Source organism: Podarcis pityusensis (genome assembly GCF_964106645.2).
Source record: "Podarcis pityusensis genome assembly, chromosome: 1".
NCBI classification, from domain to species: domain Eukaryota; kingdom Metazoa; phylum Chordata; class Lepidosauria; order Squamata; family Lacertidae; genus Podarcis; species Podarcis pityusensis.
The window spans coordinates 116327874-116352576 of record NC_138028.1 but is presented as its reverse complement, the minus strand read 5'-3'; the positions used below and the strand labels follow the sequence as shown (position 1 = coordinate 116352576).

At 42.1% G+C, this 24703-nt stretch overlaps 1 protein-coding gene and 1 long non-coding RNA gene across 18 annotated transcripts; one reads left to right on the top strand and one right to left on the bottom strand.

Annotated features, from left to right (window-relative positions):
• Positions 1–505: 505 nt before the first annotated feature.
• LOC308458682 lies at positions 506–3882 on the bottom strand. The gene is made up of 2 exons (XR_013977619.1): positions 3690–3882; positions 506–872 (listed from the first exon to the last, which is right to left on the bottom strand). It is a non-coding gene; the product is annotated as an uncharacterized lncRNA (long non-coding RNA).
• HNRNPA3 (heterogeneous nuclear ribonucleoprotein A3) lies at positions 3874–24143 on the top strand. Of its 17 annotated transcripts, XM_080971618.1 has the most exons (16): positions 3874–4106; positions 8187–8286; positions 13656–13778; positions 13948–14094; positions 14252–14462; positions 15685–15774; positions 15856–15948; positions 16044–16127; positions 17562–17711; positions 19090–19215; positions 19300–19374; positions 19461–22231; positions 22316–22380; positions 23132–23195; positions 23658–23729; positions 24002–24143. In XM_080971618.1, exons 1-11 carry the CDS (start codon positions 3889–3891, stop codon positions 19353–19355), a joined length of 1398 nt encoding a protein of 465 aa, XP_080827744.1. In that variant the 5' UTR covers positions 3874–3888; the 3' UTR covers positions 19356–19374; positions 19461–22231; positions 22316–22380; positions 23132–23195; positions 23658–23729; positions 24002–24143. The 17 variants fall into 17 exon arrangements, with proteins under 17 accessions (XP_080827744.1, XP_080827733.1, XP_080827747.1 ...); XM_080971607.1 differs by lacking the exon at positions 19461–22231; XM_080971621.1 differs by lacking the exon at positions 23658–23729.
• Positions 24144–24703: the final 560 nt, after the last annotated feature.

Sequence of the window (24703 nt, the reverse complement as noted above, 5' to 3'; positions counted from 1 at the left end):
GGACTGGCATAAATCATAGTACCCCGGTTTAAAGGGGCTATATAGCTTGCAATTGTATAATTAGACCAAAGAATTAGCAGCGTTTACAAGTAATCATTGCTGGTTGTTCGATGAATGCCTGCCAATGTGCTTAAGAAATTGCTGGGGCTAATAGAAAAAGTGATATTTGTTCTGTTTAGAAGCCAGAAAATGGCAACTCAGACCAACAACATATATTTAAATTCAGCCTGAGAGAGTTGGCTGTTATTGGCTGAACACAGACCCCATGGTGTTTGCTAGCAACCACTCCCACAATCAGATCTGCATTGCAGTCATGGAAGGAAAACGATCTATTTTTTTTTCTACCTTGCTCATCAGGGGTTCTAAGAAGCAAGTCAGAAAGGACACATTCACATCTCTCTAGTTTTGATCTTCAGAGCAAATAATTTAAAAATTAAATATGCATCAAATAATGCAGCTATGTCTCATTAAAATTCTCAAATTAATAATCACAGGAAACCTTACATTCACATTGCAGATTTATTCATCAAACAAAGGGACTTCAAAGAGAAAGAGTGACTGTAGAATTAGAAGTCATTATCACAAAGAGCAACAAACTGAATTAGTTATCCTTAAATAAAATATGGAAACATCTCAACTTCCATTCTCTGCTTCCTCTGGCCAAACAGACCATATTTTATGGTCCAGTCCTAAAATTTCTCCCGTCTGTAACTGAGTGCACAGGATGGGTTGAACCAAATCACAACAGCAAAACAAACAAAACAGAAAACAAAATAAACACACCATCTTGCATACTGATGTTGTGGTTATGTTTTGACAGCTCAAATATTTGGAATTTAATGTCTTGTCTCCTTGCCTTCACTTACATATATCTGAAAATTAAAAAACAGTTATGAGAAAAGAGAAACAATCTCATTTGTATTTGCTAATCTTGCATATTATTGAAGAATTACAAGCAACCACGTCAGGTTTTTTGCAGGCACACGTCATGTGTGAAATTACTGCAATGTACCTGCATGTGCAACCATCATTTATTAGTTTCCTTTTTAAGATATTTACATACTGCCCTTCACTATATTTATAAACAAGAAAAAAACAACTACAAAATAAACAAAAGCATTAACATCATTCTCACAAGTTACATAAACAGCATAACTTAAAAACACCATTAAAATGGCTTAACCTATTAGCCACTAAAAACCTGGTGGAAAAGGTGGGTTTTCAACAGGCATATGAAAGAACAGAGTTGTGGGAAGGTAATTCCAAAGATGCGAAACCACCACTGAAAAAGACCTTCCACAGGTCGCTGCACTCAGCAGGTCCTTTAATACAAGAATCACTAGGAAAGTCTCTTCCACTGATTTTAGTATGTGGGCAGGTGGATGGATATAGGAGAAAGCGTTTTCTCAGATATTTGGGGTCCAGCCCGTTCAGGGCTTTAGATATCAACTTAAGTCCTTCAGTTAGGCCCAGAAGATAGCTGGCAACCAGTTGCTTCTGTCTGAGAATGGGTGTTATATACACAACAACCCCGCTACTCATATCAATATTCTCACCATCGCATTCTGCGTTAGTTGCAAATTCTGGAGAGCCTTTAAGAGTTGGAAGACCCATATAAAGTGTATTATAAAAGTCCATTCTGGAGGTTATCAGGGTGTGGATAACTGTAGTCAGGCTATTCCTGCCCAAAAAAAGCTGTAGCTGATGGACCAACCTAAGCAGCTGCTGAGGTCGCCTTAGCTTCAAGTGACAATGATAGCTCTAGACTGAACTCCCAAACCACACCCTTGCTCTTCAGTAAGTACAATACCATCCAGAACATGTTGTCTGACCAAATCCCAGACATGGTAACCCCCAAAGCACAGAGCTTCTATCTTGGTTGGATTCAACTTCCATTTCTTGATCCACATCCAGTTCAATACCACTTCCAGGCACTAATGCAGGACCTTCACTTTGACAGGGTTGGTGAGCAACCCAAGTAGGGACAGCAGCCCCTACCATATTTATACATGTGTTTTATATGCCAACTACATCTTTAGTCTCCTGCTTTCAGAGACTGCTGCCAATGAAAGTTTGTGCGCAAAAGGCTGTAGTTTTTGCAAAGAAGGAAGCTCCACCCAAATCATTTTTTAAAATTATCATATTTGCATACTGTCCTTTATCTGAAGATTACAGGGTGGTTCACCACATAAAAATACGCTGAATTGGGCTAGATGAAACACATTTGAGCCATTTTTTATTTTATTTTATTGCTTTTGCCATTTTTGCAACGTCAGTACAGATGAGAATTCAAATGGAAATGTTAATGTGCATGAAAGCCAATGCAGATTTAGATGGAGGTTCCACTCACAAGGTGTCACCAGGGCCGTCTTACCCATAGGCAGTAGGGTGCGGGGCACCCGGGCGCCGGGCTCTCAGGGCGCTAGGCCAAGAGTCCGGGGCCCGAGAGTTGAGTCTGGGGAAGAGCCCGCCTGTTGGTTGGGCTCTCCTGCTGCGGGCGGCTCTGCGCCACGGGTTTGGGGACAACCAAGCCAGTGAGATGCTGAGGCGGCCGGCCAGCTCCACCCTCCTGCATGCCTGGGACTGGGCAACCAGGATGGGGACGCACCAGGCGGATCTTTGCACCCCGGCACTGCATATGCTTAAGACAGCCTTGGGTGTCACAACACTTTTGGGACAACCATGCTTATTTAGCTATAGGATTCGAAGTGTTTGTGTTCCTACCTCTCCACTCTAACAACCCTTAGGAGAATTAGATCAAAGCTACAAAGTATTAAGCATGGAGATGGAGGGGGGGGGGAATTGATCTATTTTGACAGAATATGAATTGGATGATACATTTTAACGCCATGTAATTTTGTACATGGGCATAGCCAGGAATTCTGTTTGTGGGGGGCAGGCTATTGTTAAGGGGAGACAGAACCTCAGATTTGTATTGATTTAAGGGAGGCAGCTGCACCCCCACAGCTTCGCCCATAATTTTGTACACCTCGAAATTGTGTTTTTTGGTATAAAGTTTACAGGTTTCTAGTCCAGACAGGGGTTAGCATTGCAGAGGAACCGGCCAGGCCCAGCGACTCTGGAGGGCCCCCGGCCAGCTGAAGCACCCCAAGGAGAGGGTAGCATCTCTTGGGTGGTGGGAGACCCTCCTCCGCGCTGCAACCGCATGCCTTCTCCTCAAGACAACTCCGGGGCAAAAGCGGCACAACAAAGCAGCTGCTGCTGCTGCTCGCGTGCCCACGAAAAACAGGCAAGTTCGCGGCTGCAAAACACTTGCAAGTAAACAGCTGCCGCTGCTTCGAATCGTTACTCTGGGAGGCGCCATGGCTGGGTCTCCCAGAGCAGCGGGGGGGGGGGGGATGGAAGCGGCGGCGGCGGCCTCTTGCTCAGCTGCGCTTATTACGTTATTATAGGGTTCTCGAAGCTACTAACATGAGTTTGACCAAACTGCGGAAGGCAGTGGAAGACAGGAGTGCATGGCGTGCTGTGGCCCATGGGGTCACGACGAGTCGGACACGACTAAACAACTACAACCATTATATTATGATGTTATTTGTTGGGAGCCATCAGGGCCGAACGAAGCAGCAGCTCGGTTGAGCAACCTTCCTCCTCTCTTTAAATTGTATTAATAAAGGTGTGTGGGTTTTTTGTGTGTTACAAAAGCGCATCCATCGCCTATATTTCCAGACCTTTCTACAGATCAATTATATATTCGAAGTGAGTGGCCTTAATGCAGCGTCCCCGTCCCCGCTTCAGACGTTGTTGAACTACAACTCCCATCGTCCCTGGCCGCTGGGCCAAATCTGGCGGGAATGGGCGAGTTCAACAACAACTGGCGCCCCCACCGCGAGGCTCCTGCGTTCCTGAGGTAAAGAGGCAAGAGAGGCTATGCGGGTGCGCGCGCGCACCCCGGCCCGCCTACGCGCGCTTTCCCTCGCAGCCACGTCAGCTGTCACTTCCCCCCCCCACCCGCCACACACGTCAGCCCTCCCTTTCCCACTCGCCGCCGTCGCCGCGCGCGCGCGATCCCGTCCCGCGTGCCAGCGCGCTCTTTGTCTTGGCCGCGGCGGCGCCGTTGGGGAGGACTGGGCTGAGGCAAAGGGAAGGTGGGTGGTGGTGATGGTGGTGACAGACCTTCCCTCCCACCCACAACCGGGAATCGGCCCTCACTCGTGGTCAGGCACGAGCACGAAACACGGCTTTCACCCCCCCTCCCCCCCCCGCGTCTCGAGCGCCCTCATTAAACGCTCCGCAATCGTGCACGCGCGCCCGCCTCCCCTCCCCCCTCCCGCTAAACGCCCGTTTATTTGCTGTTCTCCCTCCCGCCCCCGCGAGCCCGCCTTCCTCTCACGTGCCCCGCTTTTCCTCTGACCCGCCCCGCCCACCCTCTTCCTCTCGGCTCCATATTGAGGCTGAAGGAGGCTAAATCCAGTCACAAAATGGAGGTAACGTTTGTCGGCGGCGCCGCCGCGCGGGAAGGCAGGCCGGCAGGGAGAGGGTCCTGCAACGGCGGTTGCGGAGCGGGCGTGAGAGTGGGTGGGTGGGGGTTGCCGAGGGAGCGGGCGCGTGGCGCGGCGTATGAGGGGCTCGCGGGAGGGATAGCGATTGGCTGGCTCGGCTCCTGGCCTTCTCCCCATCCACCTCCCCCCCCCCTTCCAACCACCTCGGTTCTTGCTTTATCCAGCTGCAAACAGCTAATTATCCGAAATGGCGCGAGAGGGCGGCGGCGGCGGCAGTTGGGCGGGAGAGGCTTCTGTTGGGCGCCATTGTAACCCTGTGGAGAAAGAGGCTCGAGTTTGAGCGAGAGGAGCCGCAGGAGGCCCTTTCCTAAGTTGAACCCAACCCAAAATCCTTCCCTCACCTCTATAGTAGGCTTGAATATATATATATATATATATATGCAAATTACAACCCGTGACTTGATCCAAGTGCCTATCACTCGATGGTCTCGCCGGTTCTCATTCGACTTCCCGAGCCACTTGTGCAGCTTTCGCCTTTTTAAAGTTTAAAAGCAGTAAGGTATAACCTTTCGAGTAAAATCCCACTGACTTGAGCGCGACGACGAAACACATCCTGAGAACCTGGCTGAGGAAACCCCCCCCCCAAAAAAAATGTATTAGAATTTACTATATCTTTTAGCTGCATAACCTGTGTGTGTTTTTTTAAATGAAAATAAAATAGTTAACAAAAAAAAAAGCACCCAGTTCCTCCTACACAGCAGCAGAACAGCTAAGACTAACTGCCTCCCGTAAATCAATTACTCGGGTGCTTTCAGTTCTAATAATATTATGGGATATCTTGCACTTGTCCACGTGGCCCAATGGTGCTTGAGATGAAAACACGTTCTCTTCCCCCACCCCAATAGTTCTGAATAACTGGTGGTTTGACGTTGATTTTGAATTGTAGCTGTTCCTAATTCTGTCTGTCTTGCTGGGTATTTTGGTGGCTGTCACTAAAGCCAGTGACTAGAGTTTTCTGGTTCATGCAAACAACCAGGCCTTCAAATGCCTCTTTAATAACATTATCTAGCTAATTATCTTTCTCTGGCAGTTTGATCAGAAGCCTGGCAGCTGAATTCTGAACGAAAGTAATGGATTCAACGCCCCATTGAGTTATTACAGTTTTGTAGATGAGTCCCCTTTATAAATTCATTCTATCCTATGCTTTTTGATAGAATTACTTGCGAGAAAGCTCCATAAGGTCCCAATTTAATTTTTATTATATCCATTCTGTAACCAAAAAATCAACATAAGGATGTGAATAAAATATCTTTTTAAGATTGGATGTGAGAAGACTTTCCAGACCTTGAAATCTTAAATTAGATTTAATTAAAACTGAACCTGATTGTGTAGCTTCAATGAAAGTCCTCCTCAAACCAATGCTGAACTAAAGTATAACAAGCATTTTTGTATGATGACATGCCAAATAATATTTTGCAAGTCTGGAGACAACTATCCATGATTAAAACCTGTGCACATGTAGACTTGAAATGTCAAACACATGTTGCTTCAAAAAAACTATAACAATGTTGTGCTCTACATTGCATTCTGGTTTTTGTTTTTTAAAATTTCTAGCTGACATACAGATTTTATCTGTTATCCTGTTAAGCTTCAGAAACACTTGATCAGGCACCCCCAACCTTCGGCCCTCCAGATGTTTTGGACTACAGTTCCCATCATCCCTGACCACTGGTCCTGTTAGCTAGGGATCATGGGAGTTGTGTTCCAAAACATCTGGAGGGCCACAGGTTGGGGGTGCCTGCTCTTGATGGTATAACACTTGCTGTTTTGTACATGAAAATTAGAAATAACCTTCTGAAACATCTAAGTATTGTTTATGTGACTTAGCAGTCTTGCCTAATCCTGTTTACCTGTAGCAGGAAAAGGGCTTTGTATTGTACCTGTAACAAGAACTATATGCTGTTCATGATACTAATGTTCTCCTTGGCCTTCTTGCTGAAACCAGCTATGCAGGGTGTATTGGGGCTTGCTTTTTTGCACTGTTTCAGGGTTTGCATTCTCTCTATAGCTTTGCTTATCTAAGCTGAGTGTTAGGGACCTGGGTCATAGAATTGTAGAGTTGGAAGGGACCCCAAGTGTGAGGTGTTTAACCTTTTCAGTAGAAGCTACTGTCTGTCTTGAGTTATAAAAGGATTCAGAGAAGGCCTCTTGAATTTCTTGCTTTAATTGGCCATTTCTTTCTTCCATTATTTTAATGTAACTCTGGTTTGGCAACAGCTGTCCCCTGCAAAAAAGCAAAATTTAGAAGGATAAATGTCCCTGCTCAGCATAACAGGTGAGGGCTGATATTTTGGACCAAAACTACACCTGCTCTGCATACAAATAAATGGAGTAAGAATCTTTAGGACATAATTGCTAGATTTGACCTAATAGCACAGCCCCTCAGCTTGCAATAGTAGCGTAATTGCAATGAACTACATTGCAGGGTTGTTGTAAGCCACTTCTGTCCAACTTGGGCTGTATGCACCACCCGTACCCACCCTGTTTTGCAACACCACCAGACCACACTGCAGGGTTGTTGAAAACAATGCAGCCTGCAATTATGAGGAGTGAAACACTGGAGGGTTGTCCTAAATCACTCCCCCAGCCAGCCCCTCTCCAACCTGAATTATGGGGAGAATTGCATTGGCAGAGCTATTTAATTAAATGTAGTGTTTCACGGGAGATAAGATATGAGGCTAGAAAGATAAGCAGTGCCTCTGTTTGCTGGCACTTTGAAAGGCAATGCACATGCTAGTGCCCGAAACTGGGGGCTTCTCTGTTGAATTGTTATGGGATTTTTAAATTATTGCTTCTCTGTGGGAAGCAGGAAATGGCGCATCTAGGCAACAACATGGCCATCGCTGTGAGATAGGTATCTGAATCTGTATCAAGGATCAGAACTGCGGGTTCAGTGATACCCCAGCTGTAAGCAGGGCAACAAGGACGTCAATCCTTCCCACCCCTTTCTTTAAGCCGCTGGCCTAGTAAGAAAGGCCGCCTCTGCTTCAAGGACCCGGATGTCTCGCAGGAACGAGAGGCGCCAGGTTTGAAGGCAAAGTAGCTGTGACATAAGCCTTGCATGGAGAGGCAGGTTTGGTGGACTCAAACAACACAATGAGGGGGAGAGGCGGAAGAGCCAAGGCGCTGGCATAGGGGTGAGAGAAAGGGCGCTGGCTGGCTGTTAAAGGGAGACTGGGCTCTGATTCCTTCCCGCTCCTCCATCAGGCCTTCCTTCAGTCAGTGGACTATAGGGGTTGAAGCACAGAGACCTGCCTTTAAGCTAATCTCGGGTACTCTAAAGCATGTTTACACACATCTGAACAGTGTCTGATTGGCTTGCTATTGAATTGGCTTCCACAATAAATAAAGATACTGTCGCTTTTTAAAATAGTAATATATTTCCAGTGATACTGTCAGGTTATATGCCTGGCTGACCTATTCAGGCATTTGTTCCCCTTTTTTGCTAGCTACTGCTTTGCAATTCAGGGTGCAAACAGATGAGTTCCATATTTCAGGATAAATGGCTTGAGATTAAAGACATTGTTTCATTCTCTCATACAGTACCATCCCTTTAAAGTGGCTCCCATATGCTTGCTTCACTAAAATAAGCCATTTATTTGTATGAGAGTAAGAAAGTAAAAACTTTTAGGAACGGGTAAATTACTCGTGCTACTTGTTATCTAGGTTAAAAGGAGCAACTGAGTCAGAACGCTCTCCAAAAATGGCGTGTAAAGATGAGAGAGAGGCTGAAGATTACAAGAGGAGGGGAAGAAGATCTTCACAGGTGGAATACTTTATTTTTTCCTAGTTCTGTTACATGGGTAAACAGAGAATTCTTGCTTTCTGCTGCTTTGGTAACACTGTGTTTGCTCAGACGCTACGTTACATTCTTCTCTTCTGCTTGGCTCTTACGCATGTATTATGCTTTTCATTCACCACACTAGTTGGTGATTTCTATAATAGCTTCTAACTTAATACTTATGCATGTTGAGAATGTTACTATGAAGTCTTGAACTGGAAAACCAGCAGTGCTGCGTCTATAATGGTATAAAAGTGATCAAATTCTATGAACAGGCATTTTACTAAGCTTTTAATGGTTCTCCAGAAATACAATATACAGAAATGAGCAAGGACTGAGTATTGCCTGTTGATTAGGATCTAGAAATTTCAGACTGCATCCATTGTTGGATACGCCTTCATAAAAAGATACTCAGTATAGAAAACTAGTGTCTTGGGGTAAGGTGTTCAATAGTCTTCAAAGCAGAGGAGCAATACGTCAGATAAGGTCATGTCTGCAATCTTAAGGTGTGTCAGACCAAACATAGGTTTACCATATGACTGAGAACAAGGCCAGATGCTGCCAGGAGTGGGGGTGATCAATTTCTGAACCGGTTGTAGTGGGCAATATTTTAGAGATAGCAATAAAGCTGTTTTTGAGAACCCATATATTTCCCTTCTCCAATCCCCCCCATGACTTCTTACAAACTCTGAATGGTGGCTTGTAATGATGTATGGGGTTATGGTTTTAGTTTTGTGTTGTATAATTGTAGAGTTCCAAGAAACCACAAGATCTTACTGTGAGGTAGCACCATCCACCGACTGCACACAGATGAATGGAATGCATAAGATCTAAAGACATCCTGTTTGTGAAAGGCAGGAGGAACAAGGGAGAGCTAGCTGCCATTTTGCAATGAGTCCATCATGACAAAGGCCCTGCTTTATGGGAACTTACCAGAAGTTTAGGTTTTTTCTAGCTGCCCTCATCTTTTCTTTTCTTTTTATAATAATTTTTTATTAAAGTTTAAAACAACAAAAAACAAAAAAAAACACACACAAAAAAATACAAAACTTAACAATAGAAACACAAAACACAACAATTAAAAACAAACTCTCTTTTCCATTTCCAATTTTACATTACTTATTTTCTAGACTTCCTCAAACCTCCCTCCTTTGTATTCCAGTCCACATTATTTGTCCAGCAGTTTCTTTTCCACTTTTTTAATCCCAATCTTTAATTTAATAAAATGTTAAAATATATAACTTCAACTTTTTTAAACCTAATCCTTGATCTTAATATCATATAACTTTAAAGTTTCCCCTTTTAAAATCAAATTTCCCTTTCTTTAAACTTCTTTAATCTTAATCTTTAATCTTAATCTATCCTTAACTTTAACCTGTGCAGCTGGAAACCACTTATTTTCAGTCCAACATCACTCTAACATTCCTTAATTTTGCAGTGTTTCTGAAGATAGTCTTTGAATTTCTTCCAGTCTTCCTCCATCGACTCTTCTCCCTGGTCACGGATTCTACCAGTCATTTCCGCCAATTCCATATAGTCCATAAGTTTCATCTGCCATTCCTCCAGCGTGGGAAGTTCTTGTGTCTTCCAATACTTTGCGATGAGTATTCTTGCTGCTGTTGTTGCATACATAAAGAAAGTTCTATCCTTTTTTAACACCATTTGGCCGACTATGCCCAGGAGAAAGGCCTCTGGTTTCTTAGGGAAGGTATACTTAAATACCTTTTTTAATTCATTATATATCATTTCCCAGAAAACCTTAATCTTTGGGCACGTCCACCAAAGGTGAAAAAATGTACCTTCAGTTTCTTTACATTTCCAACATTTGTTATCGGGCAAGTGATAGATTTTCGCAAGCTTGACTGGGGTTATGTACCACCTGTATATCATTTTCATAATATTCTCTCTTAAGGCATTACATGCCGTAAATTTCATACCTGTGGTCCATAACTGTTCCCAGTCAGCAAACTTAATGTTATGTCCTACGTCCTGTGCCCATTTAATCATAGCCGATTTTACCGTTTCATCTTGAGTATTCCATTTCAGCAGCAAGTTATACATTCTTGACAAATTCTTAGTATTGGGTTCTAACAATTCTGTTTCTAATTTGGATCTTTCCACCTGGAAGCCAATTTTCCTGTCCGATTTAAATACCTCCATTATTTGATAATAATGAAGCCAGTCTCGCACTTTGTTTTTTAGTTTTTCAAAACTCTGCAATTTCAGTCTATCTCCGTCTTGTTCCAAAATTTCCCAATATTTCGGCCATTTGACCTCCATATTGACCCTTTTCAAGGCTTTCGCTTCCATTGGTGACAGCCACCTTGGGGATAGCTGCCCTCATCTTTTGGCAAGGGAGATGTGGAGCCCGTTCCTTGCTCTCTAGCTTGGATCTGGGGAGGGTATCATCCCCATAAGAGTTCTGAACATAAGAAGAAGGAAGATCCCAACCTTGCTCTCCCGACTCCAAGCATGAATGTTTGGTTGTGGGTGACTTAGATGTAAGGAACACCTTGGATGCTTGCTGTCAAAGCAGCTCTGAAGAGAAATGTTGGGGTGGGACACTTCAGTAGTAGAAATCAAGAGCTTCAAAGAGCCTCAAGACGCCACCTAAGTAAGGAGGTTGAGGATGGCCATTTTGTCAAATCTTGCATCTGGAGGTCCAGCAGGAGATCAGAGACTAAGGCTGTAGTCCTGCACAATTTAAGCCCCACTGAAAACATTGGGACTTGCTTCCTGGTAAACACGCATGTTTCACAGGAAAGGAGACTGGATGACCACAAAGCTTCAGCTTGGCCACCAAAGACAACCAAAATTTGTGACCTTCTGTCTTCCGGTTTGGACCAATTTATACCATGTCCATTTGGCAACCAGCTTCCATAATTCAGGTTTTGCCTAGAAGCCCCCTAGTATTCCAGAATAGTTGCCATAAAAACCATGATATGAAAGATTAAAGTCTTGTAGAATTGGTGATGTGAGCTATGCTTTTCTGCTCAACTGTGTTAGCTAGGCATACATTTCTCCACTAATAATTAGGAATGCTGTGGGCGTCTGTTAAGAAGGCTGTTGCAGAACATTGTATTTGTTTCTCTGAAAACGTGGCTGTTAAGCCTCTTGTGTAGGGACAAAATAAAATATAATTTAGGGAAATCTGTTACTTAGTTTGGAGTCACCCCAGAAGAATCAATAGCTTAATTCAGAGAAATGTACTACTTTCAAGGAGCGATGGTTAAAAATACTGTTGATATTGGGGAGTTCCTGCAGCATCTAACCCGCTTCTGAGGGAGAAAGTAAACACATTGTAAAGTGAGAGTGTAGTATATAAAAAAGAAAAGGAAACATTTATATTTTTCTGTTCCTTGGAATTATAGCTCTTCTGTTTGAAGAATTTAACATTAGGCTTTCATTTAGTCTCTCATATGCATTACCTGTAATAAAACATGTAATTTCTACCTGCAAACTAAGGCACCTGAGGTTTCAGCTTAAAAGAGGAACCATAGGCAAATGAACCACCATTACCAGTGCCCAGCTGGGATTGTATGAGCAGGGGAGACGTGAGGGCAGAGCAGCATTCTTGTGCTTCTTCATCCTTCCCTGAGGTTTTATTTTCATGCCCCGTAAAATTCATTACACCAGTTGCAGAGCTGTCAGTCACCTCCCTGGTTTGGGTGTGTGTGTAGAGGAACTGGGAAGGGTATGGAACTGTTGGAGCTATAGCCTTCCCCTAGCAGGGACATAATTTTATAAATAATAGCTCTCAACACATTATTTATGCAACCTTAATGCGAAGTTCCTTGGGTGCTCGTCACAAAACGGTTCCCATGGGGGCACGACATAGCAAAGCTGATACAATGGAGTTTGCAGCATAACACAAAATGGTTGCCACATCTAAAAGAGCAGGAAAAAGATGACCACAGAATGAGGCAGGCATGCCCCTCATCAGTCTCTGCTGTGCTCAGTCACGGAGAGAAACTCTGTTTGAAAGGGAAGGGAGGGGTGAGTGTCCAGCCCTGGCATCTAATGAAATGTGTAATGGCAGTGGGGCGGGGGTGTTCAATGTAGGAGAGACTGAGCCAGTGTAAAGAAGAACTGAGCAGAAAGAACAAAGAGTCTCTCAAGCATTGTGGATTTTTTAGAGGATGTTTCTTAAGACCTTTTGCGGGTGCCATTGGAAATACTGGAAGGCACCCTAGGCTCCATGAGTACCACATTGGTGGTCCCTGCCTTGGTACATTAAGTGTAAATGATAAAGTGATATCATAAAATGGGTAAGAACATCTTGTTCCTTATGTTTATTAGAATTGAAATACTTCATCTACTCTTTGGAATGATTAGGACTCATCTATATGGGGACAAATCCTGTGTCTCCTGAAACTTTTTCAGTTATGCCATGCACAGAGGACACCTTTGTTTTGTAGTGCAATGGTGTGTTTCTGAGCCATAAGCAATGCAGTTGGCTATTTAAAAAATGCAGCAACATTCTTATTCTATTGTGTGCAGATTATTCTGAACTTTAAAAAGTTAAGTAGGACTGGATGCTGCTCTCTCGTGTTGTGTAGCCTAAAGTTTTGTTCTTCCTGCAAAAAATAAATAAATCTGGGGGTTGAGATGTTAGGCGTGGTAAGTAGAAAATTATAAGTACCGTTAGTTGATGTGTTTAGTGATTAGCCAACTTTTGCTAGAGTTGTCTATCCTCTGAAGTTCACGACATGGCATTAAAGGTTTTTGGTTTGTTACTCCTTTTAACTTAACTTGAAATAGTCAACATTTCTTTATATGCACAGACCAAAGACATCAGTTGATGAAAGTGTTAGATTCTTCGTTGAAGTTTATGTCTTTATCCTAGCTGCCTCTAGCACACTAACAGCACAGACTTTTGCATGCCTGCTCCAAAATCCCATTGAGTCTAGTGGGACTTAATTTCATGTAAATGTGTAGAGGGTTGTACTTAAGACAGGCTTGAGGGTAAGCACTGTTGAACATGATGGGATTCCTTTTCCATAAACTTGCCTAGAACGCATTGGATGGCTACTTTACTGAGTAAACATGCACTGAATGAGGCTGTAAGAACTGTTTATACACTATGTAACAAAATCATGGATTTGCACCCAATCTGTTTTGCACCCTTTAAACTTGTTTATGTAGAAGTAAGTGTACCGAGAGCCAATTGAGTTTATTATTTATTTAAATATTTGCAGACCTCACTTTTCATTAAAAAATACAGCAAAACAGTATAATAGTACCTAATTGTAGTGAAGTGTGATAAAGACAGTAAGTTACTGTGAATTGTGTGGGTGGACTTCGCTGCAATAACACAAATCTCGTACAGCATATTGAAACTTATCTTCTTTCAGGGCTACGATCCTAAAGAACCCGAACAGTTGAGAAAACTGTTTATTGGTGGCCTGAGCTTTGAAACTACAGATGATAGTTTAAGAGAACATTTTGAAAAATGGGGCACACTTACAGATTGTGTGGTAAGTGATCATAACAATCAGCTTACTGTTAACAATGTTATGTGTGCTTACTTGGAAGAAAGTTTCACTGTTTCCAGTGGGGCTTACTCCTTGGTAAGTATGCACAGGTTTGCAGCATTCACAAAAGTCAGTGCCTAAATTATTGTTATATGCTTTAACTTTCTTGAAGGTGATGAGAGACCCACAGACGAAACGTTCCCGAGGCTTTGGCTTTGTGACCTATTCTTGTGTGGAAGAAGTAGATGCTGCTATGGCAGCCCGACCACATAAGGTTGATGGGCGTGTGGTGGAACCAAAGAGAGCTGTTTCTAGAGAAGTAAGTGAATATTTAAGTATATATACTGAATTTGTCAAACCTTAATTGTAGGAACTTTTTAATCATTTGCAAATCTTTTTGTAAGACAATTGTAAGTATTTAGGCATGGCACCATCTTGGAAGGTTGAGATACAAAATGTAACTTGTTACTTTGTAGGATTCTGTGAAACCTGGTGCTCATTTAACAGTGAAAAAAATATTTGTGGGAGGAATTAAAGAAGACACAGAAGACTATAATTTAAGAGATTACTTTGAAAAATACGGCAAAATTGAAACCATAGAAGTAATGGAAGACAGACAAAGTGGAAAGAAAAGAGGGTTTGCCTTTGTAACGTTTGATGATCATGATACAGTCGACAAAATTGTTGGTATGTAACGCTTTCCTTTTGTGCAGCCTTTTTATATTTCTTTCAAGCTACCGATGGATGGAACTTTCTCCTAGTGAACAAAAAAATTACTGTAAGAACTAGACTTCCTATTTGCTTTCTTACTAAATTGAATATATTTTAAAAGATTACCCTTTTAAAGCTCAATATAGTGCTGGGGGGGGTGGATGCTTTTCTCTCCTGAACTTTTTTGTGTGATGGCTTTCCTACAATTTTAAACCATGAGCAGCATGATTTGCCCCTAACCTCTCTTCAATCCCCCTCCCCTGCCTGAATCTTTCTAACATGTCCTTGTAGTTACGTGCCTAGCTGAGAAAGACAGTCCAGTTTCCAGCCTGTACTGTTTGTTGTTGTTGTTGTTTTACTCAATCAATCCAGTTCCCTTGCTGGGACCCTTGTAAGGATCTAGCTGGCTGTCTACCTGTCCCTATTCCTCCCCCCTCCCACTTGGTTTGGTCACATGCTCTCTCTCCTGCAAGTAAGAATTTCATGCTACACCCCCAGGTTTCAAGCATCCTTCACACTAATTGAGTAAGCTTAAGAGCCAGGTACAACAGACTTGCTAACTGCTTTAAAATATAGCCTGGACAATGCTAGGATCCTAAAGAACCTTGGGTCCAAAGCAAGCACATTCTTGGAAATCCAGCAGGAAAATGAGCGCACCTGGGTTGAGTGGGAAGAGTCCAACGCAAATGACCATCAGGTACCACACTATGGAGGACATGATCGGCTAAAATCGGAAAGGGGAAGCTTTTTTATTTTATTATGGTCTTTCCTACTGTTTCCCTATCATTCAAGCACTGCTTGGATTCCATGAGTCATTTGTTCTCTGAGGAGGTCTTTTCCCCTTGAATTTTTCCTTCTCCTACTCCCCCCAAATAATTTCTAGGCTCCAGAGATGTTCCTTCCTTATGAAGAGGTGAGATGAGAGGGATGCTGAGCATCCATTTTATGATATATTCTGCCACAAAGATCTAGGAAACAAACTTCATTGCCCACTGTTTTCCTGACTTCCTTTCTTTGGCTCTTTGTGCTATGTGTCTTTTGTTTTATGGTATTTTTAGAGTTTCCTTTCCTGATTATAAGGAGGAAATAAAACTAAATAATACTGCTGCTCCTGTGAAAATATCTTCTGAATAATATGGCATAAGTGCTTATTCAATTGTGTGCATTTTTATAATGATCATTTCAAAACTTCTTTTAGTTCAGAAATACCACACTATAAATGGACATAACTGTGAAGTGAAGAAAGCTCTCTCCAAGCAAGAAATGCAGACGGCAACTGCACAGAGAAGTGAGTTTGTTACATAATAGCACAGCCTGTGGCGATAATTGCCTACAAGCATTTTAATAATTCACTCTCTTTATTCTTTAGGTCGTGGAAGCAGTTCAGGCAACTTCATGGGCCGTGGGAACTTTGGAGGCAGTGGTGGCAGTTATGGCAGAGGAGGAAGTTTTGGTGGCAGAGGTAAACATCTGTTCTTGCTTCTCCACCCCCTTCCAAAAATACTACCCTGAATTACAGTGCATCACTGTATCTTACACTTTTTGTTCTGATTTTAGGTGGTTACGGTGGCGGAAGTGGTGGTGGTGGTGGCAGCAGAGGAAGTTACGGGAGTGGTGATGGATACAATGGCTTTGGTGATGGTAAGAATAACATTGCTAATACCAGTTCAATTATACTTGTGGGGGAGGGGCGTCAGTCCCTTAGATCTGCTTGAAGTATCTTAATGTGAGAAAAGTGAAAGGGAAGCTGACAACTTGTGGACAATCTAGGTATTACAAGAAATTGGGTTCTCTTAAGTCATGATTAACGTATCCCATGGGACTAAAAAAAAGCACCCTTATATCAGACTTGTCCAGGGCAGCTGATGGCAGGTTGTCCATCATTTAGATTCAGGTAGGTAGCCGTGTTGGTCTGACACAGTCAAAATAAATAAATAAAATGTCCAGTAGCACCTTAGAGACCAACTAAGTTTGTTCTGAGTATAAGCTTTCATGTGCATGCACACTTCTTCAGATACATCATTTAATTAGCCAGTGGTAGGTCTTGGAATGCAGCATTCCAATAAAGGCAATAGGACTGAGACAAGCCAGGATCCACTGATCCCAAACTGGTCTCACTGCTGTCATGTGATGCTGTCAGGCCCAATTGCCTTTCCAGCCTGGAATGTCTCCCCACCCCACCTTCCACTTTGGCCACAAAGAGTGGCAGGGCTGCAGATGCATTTTCCCTGTCATTCCACAAAGCCCTGCCATCTGGAAGGACAGTTGATGGTGCCCCAGTCTGGATCTAATCCAGGGTCATGAATCCTAAGTTCCTGTGAACAAAATTCTGCTCATGGGAGTGCCCCCACCCCTGGGGGCAGGGAAGGAAGTCCCCTAAAGTGCTCCAGGTAGTTGGGGAATCTCCAGTAAAAGTTGCATAGAGGTGGCACAGAAGGCTACTGGTGAAATTGGCAAACACTTCCCCCTTCCGCTCGCTCTTTCTATTAGTAAGAGCTTCCACTGGATCAGATTCTCTTCTGTAAACGGACAAGCAACTCAGGATCTAAACATTATTTTTAGATTTGTGAAATGTATGTAACCTATTAAGAGACTTTGGAATTGCGTTATTGACTGCAGCCAAAATATAGTTGGGTGTGCACAAAGCCTTCTCAGAGCAGGGTAAATAACCAAAATATGGGTGATCTTCAAGCTGCTTGAATGACCCATGACAGATAGAGCCTCTGGTCCTCTCACTTGGAATATTTCGCAGTTTCCAGTAATCAAGTGATAAATCATGCTCAGTGGCAACCAGTCTTCATCCATGGACATGAAATGGTTTCCATTGATTGTAAACAGCAAATTGTGGCTACAAATCCTTAGACAGTCGTGGCTAGGTCATTGATTTTATTTGGACTTCTCCATTGGGATGACTTGATTGGTAGCTATTACCAAGTCGTAATACGCCTTTCGTAGTAGTTGGCCTCCATGCAGTATTGGTGATTTTTTGGATACTGCTTTACAGTTCCCAGTTACTTTTGTGTTTAGATCATGTCGTTTCATAACAAAACATTCACATTCCTGTCCCTTTTATTGATCTTTCTCAAGGTGGGAACTATGGAGGTAGTCCTGGGTACGGCGGCAGAGGAGGTTATGGTGGCAGCCCGACCTATGGAACCCCAGGTGGTGGATATGGCGGAGGAGGTGGAGGCTATGATGGTTACAATGAAGGGGGGAGCTTCGGTGGTAAGAATCCTGAAGTACATTGTGTTGATCCATCTGTTCTGCTCATGTTTGATAACAAGCTTGAGGCCTTTAGCTTGTCACTGTTTTTAAAATGTTGTGCAGTGTAAACTTCAGCCAAAAATGAAAACCACTTCCAAATTCTAAACCCTTGAAATCACAGTGGTATGAAAGATATATGGGAAAGCTTCATGGTTCCCCGCCCCCCAGGCCAGGTTTATAGGATGTCTTCTTTAAACTATAGAGTTGCACTGGTAACAAGACTCCAGAGCAGGGGATCTATAGAAAGAGGGCTTACTTTCACACCTGAGCAACCTTCCAGTGGCTACATGTCAGTGGTGGAGAGAGCCCAAGGCAAAAGTGTGCAAAGGAAAGTACCCCTGTAGTTTTCTGCACATGCCCTTCTCTATCCCCCAGCCAGGGGCAAAGAGCTCATTGACACATTCCAGCCAGGCAGAACCCTCAAGAAAGGTAGAAAGGAGGGCTAGTGAGCAGTGTGACCTGGGCTGAGTCCCAAGGGCTGGATAGAGAGGCCTGAAGGACTGTATTTTGTGCCCAGGTATGAAGTTCCCCACCATTGCTTCATACAAACATTCATTAAGCCTTAAAACCTAAGAAGAGAACAACTACAACTTTCTAGTTAGCTAGTTCCATTGCCCAGAATTTATTTAAGAATCTTTATGTTAATGTAATCTACAAACTTTCCCTCTATTACCTGAAACTCCTTGAGAATCATTTACTGTTGTTGTTTTCTTTCTGCCTCTGCATTTTGTGCTGGCATTGGAGTGTAGAGGAAAGAGTCCAATCCATCTGTTCAGTGCTCAGATCTGGGGAACTTTGGATCTGTGCTAGTGAATGCCTTTCAGTGTGGATTGGAATACTAGTCTCATTTTCTGGGACTGGACTACTGTCCGATAATCATTTTTTTGAAAAAGAATAATAATCTTGTTCATACTTCTCTCAAGAAACTTTGAACTTGGTTAAGTTAACACAGCAGAATTTTAAGTATCTAGAGTTATTAATGCGGTTAATTAAAATAACAGGAACCCTTAATGATTTAGCAAAGGAGTGAGCATTTTTTATTTCTCCAATATAACAAAGGTTGGCAAGAACTGAACAGGAAATAAATTTTTGCATGTGTATTTTGAATGTTCTTGGGAACAATTGCAGTTACTCAGCCTAGCCATGATTATGTCCAGTTAGCTGAAATCCCATTATGTGCATACAGTAAATCTGGAGTTATGAAACACGTGTTGTATACTAAAGTGTATTTTGTGCTGGGTAGGTGAGTTAATGTGAATGAATTGTAGTGCACTTGAAATGTACTTCTCAAATAATTCTTGACCTGATAAACACAAACCTTACATGTTATTATTCTCAGGCAACTATGGTGGAAGTGGAAACTATAATGACTTTGGCAATTATAGTGGACAACAGGCCTCAAGCTATGGACCCATGAAAGGAGGTAGCAGTTTCAGTGGCAGAAGCTCAGGCAGTCCCTATGGTGGTAAGTACAACTTACTAAAGTACATATGTGTCTGTTACGCTCCTAAAGAATATTTATTTCAACAGACCATGTTCCCATTTTTAGGTGGCTATGGATCAGGAGGAGGAGGTGGTGGTGGCTATGGTGGAAGAAGATTCTAAAAATTGTAACAGAATAAGGGTAGGTATGCTACAAATACTTGTTGTATATGAAGACTATACAACGTTTCACTGAGAGTAATCCTTTTCTTATCCTATATTCAACAGGCTACACAGTTCTTAGGAGAGAGCGAGGAGTTGTCAGGAAAGCTGCAGGTTACTTTGAGACAGTCGTCCCAAATGCATTAGAGGAACTGTAAAATCTGCCACAGAAGGAGCGATGAACCATAGTCAGAAAAAGTTACTGCAGCTTAAACAGGAAACCCTTCTTAAGGACTGTCATAGCCACAGTTTGCAAAGAGTGCAGCTATTGATTTAATGCAATGTAGTGTTTAGATGTACATTCCTGACTTTTTTTTTAATTTGTTGTTTGTAGCTTTGTCTTTTCTTCATAAATCAGGTATATTGCCCTGTAAATTTGTGGTAGTGGTGGTAGTGGTACCAGGAATTAAAAATAATTAAGGAACTTTTAATTTTTTCCAATATTTGTGTAGTTCAGTTTTTTCTTACTGAAACTTCTTTAAATAAAGAAATGTAGTTTTAGGGTATATTCTTGCTAGGAAAAAAATCAGTGCATTATAATCTGTATTAATTTAAACTATAGAAATGCTGAATCGTTTAAGAACCTTAGTTTTCTGCATATGTAACCGAACGAAATGAGTTGCACATGCAAAGGGAGAGAAGAGATGTTTGCATTAAAGCTTGTTTAGCTGTATAACTAGGAGTGAGTCATTTAAACTAGTGCTTGTGAATGATAAAAAGCTTTACTTTCAAATGAAAATTCCAGATACTTCTGGCTTGTGCATATCTTAATTTGTAGCCTTTGTTTCTTAGCCTAAGACTTATAAGTAAATAAGCATTGAAAGAGATATTTTAAAGCTTTATTCAGTTTGCCTCCCATTTCATTGGTATATACAGGAACTACATTAAGCATTGGCAGAACAGGTTTATTACTGTTGAGGCTTAACACCCCACCCCCAACCTCAAACAGATTTAAGTGTGTGTGCACACACTCTTTTGAATTAAAACTTTGAAACCAATGACCTGGGTCTGTTACTTAGCTTAATTGTATAACTTCATTTGTATATATTTCTTCCCTCAAAACATGGATTCTTCTGTAATGGTCAATACTTCCTACTTTGTGTATTTCTGCATGCTCTCTTATCTGAAACAAGCTTACAGCACAGGCACAATCCCTTCAAGTTCCTTGCAATTGAGTATAAATATTCTGACCTATGAACAAACCCAACACATTTCACACACTTTCTAATGCCTTGATTGTAGGCCTTGAAGGTGGTGTGAAAACCAAATGGTTCACAATCTAGTAGCAGGAAATATCTGGGCTGAACATGATACGTATTTGTCACTAAAAGGAGTATTGTGGGCTATAAATCCATACTTTTATGCATCAGAATCGTGTGGTCAAAACTTGATAAAATTCATAAGCAGGGGTGTGTGGTCTACTCCTTCACTTACCCAAATTTGTGTACAGCCATGTTCCCAGGCTATCCTTCTCAACCTGATCAGACTTCTCTTTTAACTATTGCCAGAGCAGTGCTTTCTGTCAGTACACATCCAGAAGAGTAGGGCACAGTGAGTAGAAGAAACTCAGACACTTGCCAGTATGATGCTGGATATTTTCTTCTGTTACTACTTCTCTAGGCCAATGAACAGTATCAGGTAAACAATTCCAGTATAGGAATGGATTATCAGACACTATAAAACTTTGCTCTAAAATTGTTGTAGGTTCAACCAAATGTGTATGTTGGGCTTGTACAAGGCATACAGTGGTGGTGGTTGTATAGAATTCTATGGTTAAATCTCAAAAAGTACAAGTGTGCTTAAACAAGGGTCAAGCACTGATACAGCCCTGAAGTGCTATACAGTGGTACCTCGAGTTACAAACATTTCAGGTTACAAACTCTGCTTACCTGGAAGAATTACCTCGAGTTGAGAACTTTGCCCCAGGATGAGAACGGAAATCGTGTGCCGGCGGCACAGCGGCAGCAAGAGGCCCCATTAGCGAAAGCACGCCTCTAGTTAAGAACACTTTCAGGTTAAGAACGGACCGCGGAACGAATTAAGTTTGTAACTCGAGGTACCACTGTAATATCATAATGGCATATATTAAGGTGGGAATTGGGTAGTTGGCCAACAGGAAACAAGTGTTCTATAATCCAATAGGCAAAACGTGTAGAAGGGCATCATTTTAGTATTGTGAAATGGAATCCTCCCATTACTAAGCTGCATATGCAGATTTCTTCTTAAAAGAGTAGAGTAGATGTAAACCACCCCTTTCAGGCCTACTGTTGATTGTAGGGGCAGAACCTAGAGGATGAGTTTTTCTGTTCTTGCGGGAGAGGGTGGGACCTTGATGGCACACAGTGGGGGGAGGGGGAACCAATTTTATAGTGTGTTAATCTGTTCTGCTATTCCTAATCATGCAATCTGTAAGTTGCCAGTTGTTGGTGCCAGTGACTTAGACCTAGTTCTCTGATGTGGAGAAGTGTAAGCAGAGGACAGCAATTAACCAGCTCTAAAGACTTTAGGATGTACCTCTTAGCCAAAGTGTGGATCAAAGGAGACTCAGACAGGACTTCCTGCAGCCTATTGTGTATGTGGACCAGTCAGCATATTTAAAGAATGACAAGGCAGCGACAGCACCAGCTTCAACTTCCAGAAAAGTGAAAGCATAAAATACTATGCTGATAGTGAGCAGCTTTCCAAAAGCTAGTTAAAACTGCCTATCACTGCTGAAATATCGAAGAAAGTCTAGCAAGAGTTCTTCACCAGTTGGAACCTCCTTGAGTCATAGCTACTTGAGTTCACCCAGTCATAGGTCTAGCATTTAGACCTGAAAGGAAGGGGAATGAGAATAGGTAAGGTTTGTCTCTAACACTTTTAACGAATTAAAAGAGCTACTCTTTCCTGAACAAGGTAAGAAAAATCTCTTTGACTTGCAGATTGTTGAAGAAACTTATGCTTGACCAGATGTGGATTTCTTGCCTGCTGGAAAACCTGTGGCTTGGTAAGACTCTAGTACAATATAAAACATTGATGTGCCCATGACTGTATTCTTGGCTTTGAAAATCCAGCTTCTGTGATAAGAAGGAATTATGCAAAAACAAGGTGAGTGCCAGTACTTAATCATTGTACTTCCATACTATGAAATGTGAGCAGTGCAGCATTACAATTTAAATTCTCATCTGACTGATGTATAGGGAAGCTATAACTGGTGACTTTTAGCACTGATACACCTTTAGAAAATGTTTCATGTTATTTTAGTAACAAAAGAATCCTAAAAGGTAGGTCAGTGTTATCCAGATTGCTTAAAAGAGGCTGAAGTGTAGTAGCTTGTCTGATGAACTGCTTGCTGAAGCAAGATTTTATCTGGGATTTAGCCTTGCACATAGTGAAATGGTTTCTACTAGATTACATCTTTTGATAGTAATTTCCCACAACTTAAATGATAAGTAGATTTTTAAAATAAAAACTGTATTTCATGTTCATTAGTACACAGGTAACTCCCCGTTTCCGCAGGAGTTGCATTCTGGGTCAAAGCACACATCAGTGGAGTGTGTATAAGCCTGCCCCCAGCCCTCCTTTTTCCAGGTCCAAAAGGACTTGTGCGTCAGTTGGATGTGCCTAAAATGATCACTGCCTATAATTGGATTTGGGCAAATCCAATGCATAAAGTCAACCTGAATTCTGTCCACCTTTTCACACCTGTTGGAACTGCAGATTTTCTGTTGGTAATATTATTAATTACTGAATTTCAGACAAGAAAATAATTTTCTCTGGAAGTTGAGTACCTGGTGTCCCTACCAAATAATTGGTTTTCAGGTAACCTAAATCTTTAAGAATGGCTTCTTAGTACTGTATCTTGGTTGGGTTTTTCCTGCATAATGTCCCATTAGTCTTGAATTTGACATATCTCGATAAATACATAGAATTCTGTCTTGCCTTATTCTCCATCTGTGCTAGGTCTGCATGCTAATGGATGTAGGATCATGGTTCCGTATCTTCTTGCCCTGTTGGGGACCCAGGATTTTGTCAGCATCACATTCTCACTCCTATTCAACCATGAACTTTGGCAGGGAACATTTAGAATTGTTGACTTCTCCCGTCTTCAGACACACATGTCAAATGTAGTGCAAATGTTTAATGGGAGAGCACACAGTGCTACAAGGCCATGTCTCTTAATTTGCCTCTCCTGCTGCACTAGACATTGCAGTTTGCTGCTGCCGTTGCCCAGCACCGGAGTGGCAAACAGCAGCTCTACTCATTTTCTCTTTTCTAAAATAGGGACTCAGCCAAGCTGCTTGTGTGCTCATTTTGCACCTTTCCGCCCAACACACAACAGAACGTAGATTTGGGGTGAGTGTATGTGCTTCTGTTTCCTTCCTCCTCTAGTAGGAGGGTGCCAGCTCTGTTCCTAGGAAAGGAAGTCCTGAATCCTAGGTGAACTTGCTTACGTACTGTCCCAAAGCTGTCTCAGCTGCATGTTTGGTGAGGTGTTTAGAAGATTTGGGGAGAGAGGAAGTGCTAGCAGAGCAGTGTTCTTCAATAACTAGTTGGTGAAGCTGGGATACTCCTTTGCCTTAACATTCTTAATGTGCTAAATTTGCATTTTCTCTTCTACTCTGCAGGGTAGAACAAAGACAACCATCTCCACAAGTTGAAAGATGATGTGAAATACGCCGATAGCCTATGATAGGTGAAAGTGATTGAATTGTGTCATCTCCCACTCACCTTGTTCAAACACTTACAATAAAGTGTCATAAATTATGAGAGTTGGCCAATCTTTCCAATTGTATGTGGCTATTAGACCTTCATTTCTACATCACTGCCCGTCCATTTATTAAATATTTCCTTCCAGCTTCCACAATGTTAAAATCGAAGAGTTTTGAATTACTCAGGTGAATATTGGTAACCTTCCTTTAGTTGTATGGACTACACATCCCTGGATACATTACAGCAGATTTGGCTAGCCTGATTTAACTCTAAATAAATCTCAGCCTTTAAAAGGGGGGGGGGGGAAATCCCTGACAAAATTTTATGAAATCTTTTTTCACATAATAAAAAGTTAATTCAGGGCTCAGCAAGGCAGTGTCCTGATGGGGGTTGCTGTAGAGAGATCTACATGTATTTTGTGTAGTTGGAAATGTTCTGGAATACAATATTGCATGTTTATAATAATATGAATGACATGCATTTGTGTCACTCATGCTTTCCCCTGCAAAAATGTGTGTAGCAACCGAGAAAGACTTTGTGTAGGGTGAGTAGGCAATACTATGAACAGCCATCATAACTAATGTTACATACATACTGTTTTCTAATTAGTAACAGGT